Raw genomic sequence first — 14,437 nt, 5'->3', positions numbered from 1 at the left:
AATTAACAAAACCCATTTGAACTTGTAAAGAACTTTCAGCAACTGAAATGATGAATTTATTTGCCCTCATGGTATTTACAGTATATAATGGTCATTTTAAACAGAAGGACATGCAGCAAATCTTCTCCTGCAAATGCTCAAAGCCACAGGAATTAATGCCAGGGTCTGAGGTTTGCTAGCCTGGGCTGCTTACTGGACACACACATCACGCTTCATTTAGTACTACATGAAAGTTAATCAAGTTTAATAACCTTTTCCTGAAATGTCCCAGGAAATGAGGTAGAAAAATTAAACCAGTTAGATGTCTGCTGAAAAGCAAATATATTTATTATGCACTTTAATATACACAGGGATTTTTCGCTTAATATAATACAAGGAATAAAATAAAAATTTTACAATGTGAAATTCATTCAATGTACATTAAAGGCTATTTACAACCCACTCCAGGAAAAAACAGTCTATCTGCAAACCAAGTTAACTGAGGAGTTCAGATGGGGAATATTAAGCACAACAGACATTTGCATAGCGGAATAACTGAGGAGGGAAAACACTTTTAAAGAAATGGTAATGTTTTCAATACTGATCACAGAAAAGACAAAAATGCATCAATTGTGCCTCGGTATCTCTTAATGCATTTCTCTCCAGGTGAGTTTCTCCACAAGCACACAGTATTGATATCCGTGTCCACAAAAGAGTCTTTTTCCCCAGCTCTCCCATCAAGAATTTTGGATGTCTTGTGAAGATGACCTTGGAAGGACCAGCAAAATGGGATGAAGAGAAACAGGATTCCTGTTGTATTCAGGTTTTTTGGGTGGTGAGAACTTCTGCCCTGGCAGCTGAGTCACAGCTACACCCTTCTGCTCACCTCCATTTCATTTACAGATGGCACAGGGCACAGCAGAGGGAACAATGGGGGAACAGCAGCTTTGCTTGGCACGCAAACCCCTCACAAATGGTGATGCTAAAAATCACACAAAACAGCAATGTGGAATTACACAGACCTTCTGAGAAAACAGATGATTTAAAGCAATTCATGCCCTGTTCCAAAGGGATATTCAAAATGTGGCAGAATTGTCATTCTGAAAACATTTTTGACAGGCCTACTTTCTGCTGATTTGGAGAGGGGGTTTCCCCACTGACTGTTTCAAATGTAAATACTATTCACACCAAACCCACCAGACTATCTGTAAGTTGCAGCCCCTTGTGAAATTCGCCATATTTTTACGTCCTCTGTCCCAAGGTGCAATTAATAACAATACAATAAAATAAATAAATATAATCCCAATGACAGTCAAGGTCAGTAGAAAAAATGTTGGCATTCAGGGATCCCTTTCCACAGAACAACACATACATCTAATAACTAGGAAAAGCTGTATTCTTGCACAGTATTGCAAATGTACTATACTTGAGGTTTGGAACAAGTATGCTGAGAACATTTTGGTACTTTCTCTTTTCTAAACCACTAGCCCTCTTAAGGCCATTCTGCCAGACTCCTGTTATGTTTATTTTATAATTGTCCCACGGGGACAAGAAATTCAGAATAATCCATATTACAGTGTGTCAGCTTCTAACATCTAATTTTACTATATGCTGAATGCCTGACTATAAAAGATCCTTTTTTTTTTACATTTAGGAAAAAGCAAGTAAGAATGGAGGTGCAAGATTTAAAAAACCAAAAGTTTTCTGATGACAGTTGATCATAGTAACCAGGCATGGAGCCCTTTAGTGCCTCAGAATATGCACTACATCTACATCCAGGGGCCATTCATCAAAGTTTAAGGATCTATTTAATCATCTATGAAAAATAACCTCAGCTCACTATCATCTTATTTCTGGAATGATCAGAATTAGAGTATGAAAAAGATGAAACCCAAGCCTTTAGAAGAAATACTTGCATACAAAAATAGGCTTATTTTCTAAAGAGCAAGGCTGTGTTAATGGTGAATAGGAGAATATAGTTTGCATTTGTAGGAGAAAAGAACCCACTTGTTTCATTTTATCACTTGCAGAACTGTGCAAGTAAGATGTGCACATCCAAAGGAAAAACTCGCACTGCCCACTTTCACAACAATGACCTTGACTTTGCTCTCTTTCACACAAGTACAACATTTCTGCTGTAAGGGCGGGAAACCACCTTTCCAGGATCCATAGATGGGACACTCCCAACTGCTGATTCACCGTGCTCCAGGTACAGAGACACGCTGGCTCTACCTAATCCCCGTGAAGCAGTAACCACATTCATACAAGTTTGTGCTTTAAGGAGTTATTGTCTCAGGACAGGGCTAACTCAGTCATCTCTGTACTCCCCAGGCAACGCTGTTGCTGTGCTTTTCACTGCACTCTCGCTCCATATTCTCTCAGCCTCACTCACAAAGGGTCTGTCTTTTCCATGGTTTGCTTTACTGACGTTCCCAAAAATAGTCCTTTACCTTGGAAAAGAGAAAGAGCTGTTCCTAATGTATAGAGATATACAAGAAAGCAGGATCAGACCTTTTAGCACCTCAGACATACCCATATTAGTTACCTCATCACTGTAGCAATAACGGAGGCTATTGAAGACCAAGTGTCCAAAATTTGCCTATTGCTTTCAGTGGTCCCAGTCTGCCATCCAGATTGGGTGCTGTAGTACCAGAGAGTAGATTTTTGCCTCTTAAAAATCCCAAAGACACTGCAGGTGGTTGCAGTCCAACTTCTTTGCCACCACTGAACAGCAATTACACAGACAGAACACACAAGTACAGTATTTATAAAATACTGTTACAAGACTTGTAAATTCTGGAGGGAACCATTTGAAGTACACGGGGACCTGACAATACATGACAACAATGCAAATGTGACAAACTTGTTGCTTATTTTCTTTAGCCACAGAAAAATAAATACAAAAAGCATTGCCTTTTCCATAACACAGTTCACTGTGGCACATGCACCTCTACCAAGCGATCTGGAATAGGAAGTCAGAATTCCTGGTTCTTACCATTTTCAGCTGTGGTCAGGGAAATACAGCATATATCTTTCTGCAATTAAAAAAAGTGCTCATTCTGTGTATTAAATACAAAGTACACAAAATAAAATTTTGAAGCACAGAGGGTTATACTGAGAAGGCAGCCTGAAAATGTAGGCACGTTACAGTAATTAAGGTAACTGTACTGTAGGAATCACATTCTTGAATTTCTAGGTGGACTAAACAAGCATTGTTTGCTTTCATCCCAGCCAGCTGATAAATCATCGGGAGCAGAAGCGCTTCTGTTCACAGCATCATGGAATTGGCCTGCAAGTATAAAATAAAAACATTAAGCTTTGAAATAGTCTGTAACACAAAGAGTATTGTCAGAGATGGAGCTGTATTATCCCTAATTAAAGTCAAAAGTCCACAACAACCTGATGAGGAAGTGTTTCCTGCCTAACCCCTGTCCTGTGATTGATTCCCGGTGCTCTCTGCCATCCCAAGCAGCTACAAGGTCCCCACAACTGGAGAGCTTCCTGTTGAATTAGCTGGGAAGCAGCAGCCAGGGAAGGAAAGCCATTCCTGTGGTGCTCCCATGGAGTATTTCTGATGTGATTCCCCACAGGTGACTCACTTATCCACCCGTCAGGGAAACTACCATTTTTTCTGCTTGAGATGTAGCAAAAGAGGAGATAAATTACAGCCTGTGCCAAGCAATTCATAATCCACACAGAATTGCTCTGAAATCCCATCTTTAAAGTGGCGCTCTGTAAAGTGTTAAGAGAAAAGCAAAAGGAACCATTTGGTTATCCACACCTCATTTTTTTAGCCATTTGCATAACCAAGAACTTCACTGAGAGAAACCGTGAATTTTCAGTAACACACCATTTGTTCCAGATAAAGCAAAGCCAAATTTTAGTATTATACGTGGAATGTTCAGATTTATTCATATGCTGTTCGTATCTCAAAATCAAGAAAGATGGAAAAATTCACCAAAACCAGTCCTTTGATGACAGGTCAGTTCAGATGAACACATTCCACGTCAGAACTGTGCAATGGATTTACAATAAAGTATAACATGAAAGCAAGCGAAGAACATCAGGTGCAGGCACATAAGAGTTAGGAAATACAATCCTTAATTATATGTTTTAAAGTTTCATGGAAGCAGGAAAAAATTACAAATAAATTCTAATCCTGTTTGGGCATGATGTACTACTGTGGGAATCTGAAGTCCTTGTAACTTTCATGAAGATTTAAGGACTTTTCTCTCCCAGCTGATGATTCCTCTCAATACCTGCTGTCCTAACCCACAGCTCATCTGACCCTTTGATAAAATTCAGATTTCTTTTTTTTTGCAGGCTCTAGTGCAGATGTTTTTGAAACACTATATTGTTTCAAACATTTTAATTTAACCAAAGTGCCAACCCAACAGGGTCCTGCACAATATTCTATCGCTCTGCAATTCTCCAGTGACCTCAGCTACATCTATAGATGTATCCCAATAAAATCAATTTCCAGGACATTTTTTGGAAAACGCCTGTTTATGTGTTTTTGACAGCTGGAAACCTTCCATGTGTGGATTCTGCACCCCCTGCAATTGTCCTAGAAACACGCTGTCTTTGATGACCTGCAGCAGAACTGAGTCAGAACTGGCAAGAACATTCTTGTCCCAAAGGAGCAGCAGCCTGAGCTGTCCAAAATGCCGCATTCACACACAAAAAAAATGTTTTCAAAAATAAGCGAGCAAGCAGTAAGAGGTGGGCACACATTTCATAAAGGTGCTGCTTCTCTGAAATTCCAGTAGAAAACATATTAACACATTCCAAACACCCTAAAAACATACACCTCAACAGGAAGAGGGAGAAAAATAGAACTACCTTAGCTGACTCACTGACAATTCATGCCTGAAAAAAGAGACTTAAAATTACCTTTTCAGTTTAAAATTCAGTATTGGAGAGGAGGTGAGCTATCTAAATGACCTGCACTGATTAAGAACAACAGAATGGTCAGAAAATTGGTACCATAACATAGATTATAATCTTGCACTGAGAAAAGCCACCTCTTTTATAGGAAGATTACCTTTACAGTAACAGAAATATAAAATTGAAGCTTGAGAATAGTGTTTTATACTTACGCTTCACCCTTGAAATCCACATTCAGAAAAGTGGTTGCCTATAACTTATAAGAACCTTCACAAACTTTCTGAGGAGCATTTTCATAAAAAATGAAATAAAGACTGTATCTGAAAAAACCATGAACTGAAATTCTCACCTGTCCTTACATTTGAAAATGGAATTCCAAATCAATGCTACGTGAAACTCACTTATCAAAGACAGTGGGGCACAATTTGAGCAACTGAATTCAACAGACAACACGACAGTGATCCAATTCCTCTGTGGCTGGTGCTTTTAAATTGACAGCTAAGGAAATACTTGCCAGGTTAAGATTTTAACATCCATCACATAAGGAAGTATGATGGTAAAGGATAATAAAATGTAATTTTAGTACACTTTAAATGAAATGCAGACATTTGGTTCCTTTGTGACTAGGTAAGTTACCTTTTACAATGGTGTTTCCTTCTTGTAGTTGAAGCTTGGGTCGCTACCTTCAATCTGAAGTTTTAAGGCTTGCTTAAGGCTGAGTTCCGTCTCTGCGGGGGGATAGCCTTCCAACACATCCTGATGCCCTCTGTCCTGCACTGTTCGTGGGACAGAAACCCTGCCGAGAAAAACCTGATTGCTCTGAAGATGGTAGTTTGGATTTGTCATAATGCCATTTCTCTTCTTCTGCTCCCCACTCTGTTGGTGAATCAGGAACTGCTGCTGAGATCGACCAACTTCTTGCTGAGCTGGAGGGACCAAAATTTTGCACTGTGGCTCTGGCGGCATTGATTTCAGCGGCATGCTTGTGCCAGATTTGGCAATAGCTACTCGTTTATCAAACTGAGTCATTTCATACTCTAGCACTTTGGGTTGGGAGGAACTACTCTGCTTTATTTTTTTTCCAGCTGACCCAGACTTGCTGGAGTTGTCCGTTTTGCCCCCTTTGTTCGCTTTAGTTGATTTCAAACTAGGTTTTACTTGGCTCCATTCAAACTCGCTACTCGGTGAATTATGATTTTGACTTAGGGAATGAGTTGTGGAAGAAGGGGAAACAATGGACTGCCTGCTTCTGCTGCGTGGCAGGGAATGCTGCTGGATTTGCTCCGTGAACGACAGGCTGTGGAAACTATCAATGGGCACCGTCTGAGCGGTGGCCGTCGAGGACGTGGTGCGGAGAGAAGAATTTTTGGAGCTTTTCAGGGAGTTATTTGATAAAGATGACTTCTGACGGTCAACCGTGGAATCGGGAGACTCCGAAGGAGAACTGAAGGCGTGTGCAGGCCCATTGGATAATCCCCGCATTCCAGGCTGCATGTCTCCTCCAGTACTCCCTGAACTATTGGACTTCATGGTTAAGGACTGCATTTTAGAGGAGACTGATTGTAAGGGTTTCTGCTCCATCGTATGGACTGGAGATGGAGTGCAACCATTCAGAGTCGATGCACCATATTTTTCCAGTAATTTAATAATCTGGGAGTGTCCATTTTTGGCTGCAACCCGCATAGCAGTGCGCCCAAATTGGTCAGCGTGATTGGGATCAGCACCATGCTCCAGTAATATCTGGACAACGTCAATGTGCCCCTCTTGGGCTGCAATACAGAGTCCAGTAGCACCTTGATTGCAAGTGTGGTCAACCAGAGCACCATGCTCGATGAGAAGCTGCACAACCTTCACGTGGCCTTGCCATGCAGCAGACTGCAAGGCGGATCTCTTCTCGTTATCTGCAGCGTTCACATCAGCGTGGTATGTTATCAGCACCTGCACCATCTCCAAATGGCCCTGCCAGCAGGAAACATGGAGTGCTGTTCTTCCTTCAGCATCGCTTGCTTCGACGTTTGCACCGTTTTCTAAAAAATACTCAGCCATTGTAAGCTGATTTTCTAATGCTAGGATATAAAGTGTTGGCCGGCCATCAGCATCTTTGTAGTTCACATCTGCTCCGTGGCTGAGCAGTAGCTCAACTATATCTCTGTGACCTTCTAAGGCAGCAACCCGGAGAGCATTTCTCCCATCGTAGCCTCTCTGATCAATGTTGGATTTATTTTCCAGTAACATCTGCACACAATCATAGTGACCTTCCTGCGCAGCTAATATGAAAGGTATCCGTCCATCGTTATCAATTTCATTTGTTCTAGCACCTTGTTCTATAAGAGCTTCACAGATCAACCTGTGACCTTCAAAAGCTGCCATGTGCAAAGGTGTCCAGCCTGCATCGTCTCTGTGATTTTCATCTAGACCCCTGTCCAGCAGAGTCCGTACTACTTCAACATTGCCCTGTGCAGACGCTATGCTCAGGACTGTTCTACCTTCGCTGTCAATGCTGTCAACAGCTGCACCCCAAAACAAGAGCGTGTTCACGACTGAGGCATGGCCCATGGAGGCTGCTGCCAGAAGCGGTGTCCTGCCGTTGTTGTCCGTGTGGTCAACATCAGCTCCTCCTTCCAGAAGCAGATCAACCACGTCCACGTGTCCTTCATAGGCGGCCACCAGCAGCGGAGTCATGCCATCCTTGTCACAGTGGTCGACTTCAGCACCACGGTCGATGAGGAGGCTGACCACCGAGGCGTGTCCCTTACTGGCCGGCACACAGAGCGCAGCCACTGACAGCGCCGTCCTCCCGTCCACGTCCTCGTGGTTCACCTCCGCACCGTGGTCCAGCAGGTGCTCCACAATCTCCTTGTGCCCCATGTACGCAGCCGCGATCAGAGCTGTTCTGCCCTCGTTGTCAGCCTTATTAACTTCAGCCCCGTGCTGGAGCAGATTCAGCACAATATCTTCATGCCCTCCCCACGCTGCCGCTCTCAGCGCCGTCCGGCTGTCGGCATCTGCGCAGTCCACTTTGACGCCGGCGTAGAGGAGCGCGGACACCACCTCCGTGTGCCCTCCCCACGCCGCCGACCGCAGCGCCGTCCAGCCATCGTGGTCTGTGTGGTTGACGTTGGCCCCGCAGCCGATGAGGCAATTGACCACCTTGGTGTGCCCCTGTCGAGAAGCCAAGGTCAGTGCCGTTTGTCCGTGGGTGTCCTCGATCTCCAGATCTGCTCCCCTCGACACCAGCAGGTTGACCACGTCAAGGTTGCCGCTGTACGCCGCGTTGGCCAGGAGCGTTCTCCCGTTGGAATCGCACTGGTTTACAGATGCCCCGTTGTCCAACAAGGTGCGGATGGAGTCCTCCCTCTCCAGGGCCTGCCGGACGATGCAAGACGTGCGGTCGTCTTCGCTGTTGACGTGAGCACCAGCCTTTACCAGCAACTGCAACACCTCTTGCTCTTTAGGAATTAAGGTTGACAGGGAGTCTTTGACAGGTGTGCCATTCCATATCATCCACAAAGCCAGCTCTGAAGTCTCCAACTGTAAATTAGAATTAATGAGATGCAGTGCAAACTCTTGAGCTTCTAACGGCGTTAAATCCTTTGCCCGGCAGGTGTAACTCATCGCCAGCATTCTGTGTCCCTCTGCGGCGTTACACAAGTATTTCTGGGTACAGTGCTTTACATCCAGCAACCACTCCGCAAAACTGTAATGAAACAAGATTTTTGTATTTCCAAGGCCATCGATAAGGACTTTGGACAGCACATCCAATTTGCGTTGAAAGTCTTCCATCGTCAGTGTCATGTTTTTGGTCCACACTGCGTGATACAACTCTGTGGTGGTCAAGGGCCTGCAGGCTGCAAGAATTACATTAAGGATGGGTTGGACCTTTGCAAACTGTTTTCTCACAAAAAGTCTCTGACAGAGCCAAAGGTAGAGGCCATTTAATGTTCCTGGAATATCACGGATCTCCCGTAACATGATAAAATTCTCCACAACTCCATCTAGGACACGTTCCAGATACAAAAAGCAACCGCTGCTTTTGATGTGAAGCTGATTCAGCATTTCTGCCGTTTCTTTTGTGAGGTGTTGTCTCAGGGCTTCTTCCTGGTCCAAACGATGCAGAATATATTGCTGCACGTCTTTCACAATGTAAGCCTTTCGGAGGTCGTCCAGACTTATTTTTCGAAAACCTGTTGAGAAGGGAGAAAGTTGTAAATATTTCTGATCCAGCTCTGCTTAACACAGTGCTGAAAGAAGAGTAAATAAAAGCCCAGACATTTTTGGGTGGGGAACGCCCACAATAAAATCTTTCCCCTGTAAACACAGAGAACATAAACTATTTATAATAGCTGAAAATTTTGATAATTAGATGCACTGTTATCATCATCTGCTATAAGAAAAAATGTGTGCTATTAAAAAAATTATATTGAAAATCACTCTGAATTAGGCATTGTGCATCTGCCTGGGACGATAATAAACACCTAAGCAAAACCATCAAAACTGCAACCAAAATAAGATTATTAAGTATTATTATATTATTAAAGGAATAATCCCTTCTCCAGTGTGGTTAAAAATGGAATTCCAAGTAATTTTCAGCTACTTAGATTAGGACAATTATTATGTCTATTTAATTGCAGAAGAGGGTAATCACACCTGCTGCATATACATGACTAAAAGTATATAAATCACTAACTTGACCACCACAGTTTCTTTTAAAAGCTTTTATGCTACAGGAGACACACTCAAAAAATAGTTTTAAACACCCTTAGACCTCTGCACACAGAAAATAACTCCTTTTTGCAAGTGAGGACTGAGTTCTAGATAAACACCCTGATTCTCTGGTAGGTGACTCATTGTATAAAGACACAGGTTCTCTCGTAGTCATATGATCTCATTGTTTTTCCAGCCTGTTTATCCTTCAGAGGAAAAAGGGACATACATGAAGACTGTGTCTGTCCCCTCCCCACTCAAGGGACACCGTTCTGAGCAGCACGTGTGAGGAAGTTCCCTCCACCGCCTTAGAAGTTGCAAGGCTCTCAGGAATGGGGCTGAACCACAGCAGAGCTGCGTGGATACACGGCTGCCTCTGCCATTTCAAACATTTGCTCTGGTAGGGCCAAGGTAAGCACTTGATGAGGACCTACATCTCTGATTAATGACACACTACATTGTTTGAATGCGGCTCTTGCGGAAGTTATGGGAAAACCACAGAGGTCACGGATGCAGCAGCTTCAGGGACTGTGTTTCAGGCCAGAACTGCACCCCACTTCTCCAGGGACAGGTTGTAATCCTTTCCTTACAGCCAGCTCAGCTAGTCAGACACAAAACCAACCCTGCTCTTCAAACCAAAGCAAAGTTACTAAACTATATTATACTGAAGGAAAAGCAACCATAGATCAATGCATTCAATTCAATTCTGGCCCCATCTCCATGGGAAAAAAATCATTTTAAGTGAGCCTCTGAAGGATGCTGCTTCTAGATCTAGATCTCTGTGGATCAAACTGCTCAGTCTGTGAGGTTGTTCTGACAGTAAATTCAGGCTGGTAACAGAGCTGTGGTTTTTGCTCCCCAGTGGCTTCAGCAGAGGCTCTGAATGTGCCATTAAGGTCACTCTGTTAATTGTTTAGTCTACATGAGCACTGTACAAACATGACAGATGAGAATGGAGAGGCCAACTATGGAAGTGTTACTAAAATATTTCTGCTTCCCTTAGTAATTATGGAAGCACTACAAACAGAACTAAACCAATAGAATACCTAAAACAAAATCATGCTTCTCCACTAAATGAAGTCACTGGGGAGGACAGTTTTGCACAGTCAGTTCAGAGGATAAGCTTACACAAGTAAGATTGACTACTTAAAGATTTTTGAATGAGAAGACCAAGAGGAAGAAAACAATCTATCTCCATTCCAGAGGCTTCTTTTTTTTTCCTTTTTGGTTCTAAAAGAAAACACAGAACAGGCTTTATCCACCATAATGTGCCACAGATTCAAGTAGTGTCCTAACCTGACCTGTAGGATGGCATAAATCATTGCTTTACCATGTATTTTGTTAAAATAATCTGTATGTAACTTTGTGAAGCCCTTAATTCTTGTACATAACCCAAATAAAAAACTTTGCTGAGTAAGAGCAGAGTGCCCTGTGATTCTGCAGGTCCCAAACTCCCACTTGAAGTGAAAGGCTGTTTCTAGGTCAGGATCCTTCAGAAGGTACAGAAATTAAAAAATAACACCAAATCCAGGGCATTGGTTGGTGCGTGAACTCAGAGTCACAGGCATACAAGGAGCTGCAATTAGAGACAAGTCTCCCTTTGCTTGGCTCATGTGTGCAGAGGGAACAGCTCTGTTTTGCTCAATTTGGAGCAAATACAACCACTGCGCTCACTCACCTTCCTCTGAACTGCTCTGCCTCTCCTCGCACAGATCTGTCCCTGTCTCTTGGCTGAACAAAAATAGGCAGGGAGCTCTGCACACTCATCCTCTGTCTTTAGACCTAAGTGACCCTGCTCACAAAATCCCCAGCCTCTCACATTAATCCCATGCCCACATCCTTCCTTCCAATATATACCTGCAAACGTAAGCTATTTTTATTTTTACATTGCTCAAGTGTTTTTCCAGTAGTGGATTTCATTTCCCTGCCATGAGAAAACCCCTGATGGACTAGCACAACAGCAGTTCTGAGATTTCAGCTGATGTTCAATGTTGCCTGACTAATGACTACACTTCACCTCCCCTGACTCCCAGCCTTCCCAGGAAACTTGCAGTGATAACTGTTTAAGCGCCTCTGTCTCAGTCTCTGTATCTCTGCTTCAAAAACAAAAGACTCTTGCTTGTCTTGCAAGCTTATTTTGAAAAACAATTTTCATTTTGGGAAGCAAAATGAGTGGGTAAATGAACAAAAAACCCCAAACCCTAAGCCCTCCAAATAAAGGAAGTAAAAACAGAAGGGTTTGCATGTTTGGTATTTTTTTTTCCCTTTAAATGAGGTATCAGTATGAAACAAAGCAGTGGCTGCTGCATTCCTAGAAGTGTTCAAGGCCAGGTTGGATAGGGCTTTGAATAACCTGGGATAGTGGAAGGCATCTCTGCCTATGGCAGGGGGTTGGAATGAGGTGGTGTTTAAGGCCTCTTCCAACACAAAACATTCTAAGATGCTCTGATTACTTTGTTCAATACTAGAGCTAAAAATATTACCCTGATCTGTTCTTACCTGAGATACACCAAATATCTAAGGACTTCAGACAAGTAAATAAATTTCAGAAGTCTTCAGAGCAGTTTTAAACTATTCGATTGGCTGCCTGTTTATGGAAGCCAAAAATTGATTTTTTTTTCCTTTTCCTTTTTTGCTTTTCTGCAGTATTTCCATACATTCCTTGTTAATGAGATCCTATATATTGTATCTGAAAATAAGCTTGGATAGCAAGAAGCAAACTACACTCACACAGACCTTCTTGCATCCCAGGGATGACATACCCTTTAAGGGCTGGAATTAACAAACTGCCATTGTGGCAGACTTTTGGACATAAACAGGATGTTAATTTTAACCATGCACCAAACCATAGTATAATAAGCAAATAATTCAAAAGAAGCCTTATAGGTAGAACTGAATTTTTTTAAGCCTGAATTTTTTTGTTGCTAGCTTGAAGAAGGAAAACAAAGCCATGTTTTTTTCCCCCAAATATCTGCCTAAGTGAAGTCACTTTACATTTCCAAACAAAGCTCCTGCAAACTTATTTTTCAACCCTGCCATACAATAAGTCACTTTCATGGACAAGAAGCACCAAACTACTAAGAGAAAGCTCATTTTGTTTCAGATGCATTCCCATGAACGACTTAAGCTCAGCAAAACAGAAGTTACAGTAGACAGAACTTGCAGTCCCACGACCCTGCTTCTTGCATTGTTAAATTTTTTCTTACAACACATCACTTTCAACCCAATGGGAGCTCCAATATGGATTGTTCTAATTTATTTCATTTCTGGCAGTTCTGTAAACAAATCTGTTCCAAATGTATTCCTTGGCAAAGACCTAGGGTTATTCAAGAGGGGAAAAAAAGTATCTTGGTTATAAATACTTTTGTAGCATGTCAACTTTTTCATACTTTAATAGTAAAAAAAGCTATTAACTAGCAAGTTTCAATACTTAAAAATATTCTTCCACTTTCATATCTTTGAATGGATTTACATAAGTCCATAACAGAAGTTTTAAATACATTTTAATGTATTTAACTGACTTGTTAGTTTCAGAGTAATCCAAATTATTAAAAACATGGCAGTAATTTTGGCATTAATAATTTATGCTGCTGATGTCAACATGTATTGAATCAGGTACTTCTGTGGCCATTTATGCACACCTGCTCAAAAAGAATAACTTGTCCAGCAGAGTAAAGGGCACCTGGAGACTCAGGCAGCACACTTCGCTTTTAGTGCATTTGCAGTATATCGTGCATTACAAATTTCTCTGCCTCTTCTGCAGGTGCTACGAGACACTGAGACTGAAATCTGCTGCTGTCACTGCTCCGTGTCACTGCACAGAAGTTTATTTAATTAGACCTACAGGTAACAGTCCATTTAAAACAATTTAGTCTTCCCTCTTTAATTACAAGGCAATTAAATTCCAAGTTCACACACAACTTTTTACAAGGAAATTTGAAATTCCCTAGTACAATGCTTTCAAAGTGGTAATGAACAGAAAGGACAGAGTAATTTAAAGCTCCTTATATATTTCCAAAGCATTCTAAATAATTTTTCTCTCCAAACCCCAAACTTAAACAAGAAATAAACTTTTTCAAAGCTTCAATATTATAAAAGTAAATTTTGCAACCACATAAAAATATAGTTTATCTTTTATAGCAAGAACCCAACTCCCATGAAGACTTCAAAGAAACATGAAATCACCCAAATAAATTCCAACCTACAAGGAAAAACTAGAGGACAACTTAGATTTTTTTATTTTGGAAGGAATATCTCCTGAAGTAGTCTCATGCCATTTATTTTCTGAAATGGCAGAAAGGTTCAGCTCCTAATCTGGCAACTGATCTGATTTGGGGATTCAGCAACAGAACTATTTGAGTAGCTGTAATCACCAAACAGTAAGGTTTCTGAGAGAAGCTGCATTATGATTTTGTACTGTATTTCCCTAAAATGTTCACATTTTTGGTTTTTTTAATTTTTTGGGAAGGCTGTAAGGAAAGCAACCCTCCACATCTACCCAGACCAGTATACAGTAGAAACATGAGAAAGACATGTTCCCAGGATTTCCAGTCAAGAACAAATTTGGATAAGTATCAACTCCTGAAAGCTCCTGTCTGTCTGGAACTGAATGACAAATAAAAGGATGAGTGAAAAATAGATGATATTGTAGGTTCCTGCCTATGGACAAGTGGGTAAATAGAACTTAAGCTGCCTCTGAGGCTATACTGGACCCTTTCCCCTGCACTTCTGTTTTTTTATTGAATTTTCCAGTATCTTTCTGGTATTTGCCATTAACTTCATGAGAACTACAGCTCCCTGAGATGTGACACCTGCACAGGTTGTGCTGCACTGCTGCACTCATGCCTCATGCATGAGAAGGAATTCT

At 41.7% G+C, this 14,437-nt stretch overlaps 1 protein-coding gene across 1 annotated transcript in view; it reads right to left on the bottom strand.

The window, feature by feature from the left end:
* Positions 1-304: 304 nt before the first annotated feature.
* Positions 305-14,437, bottom strand: part of ANKRD50 (ankyrin repeat domain containing 50) — a 39,752-nt gene continuing 25,619 nt past the window's right edge. The window contains exons 4-5 of the mRNA XM_066186679.1: positions 5,503-9,050; positions 305-3,268 (exon numbers count right to left, since the gene is read on the bottom strand). Of these exons, the coding sequence (XP_066042776.1) occupies positions 5,506-9,050 (3,545 nt within the window). The 3' untranslated portion in view covers positions 305-3,268; positions 5,503-5,505. The remainder of the gene's footprint in view (positions 3,269-5,502; positions 9,051-14,437) is intronic.

The sequence above is a fragment of the Chamaea fasciata genome, unplaced genomic scaffold (genome assembly GCF_029207755.1).
Source record: "Chamaea fasciata isolate MVZ Bird 193981 ecotype frontalis unplaced genomic scaffold, bChaFas1.0.hap1 SCAF_6, whole genome shotgun sequence".
Taxonomy (NCBI): domain Eukaryota; kingdom Metazoa; phylum Chordata; class Aves; order Passeriformes; family Sylviidae; genus Chamaea; species Chamaea fasciata.
The sequence above is the reverse complement of the archived record's forward strand: the minus strand, read 5'-3'. Positions and strand labels throughout refer to the sequence as shown.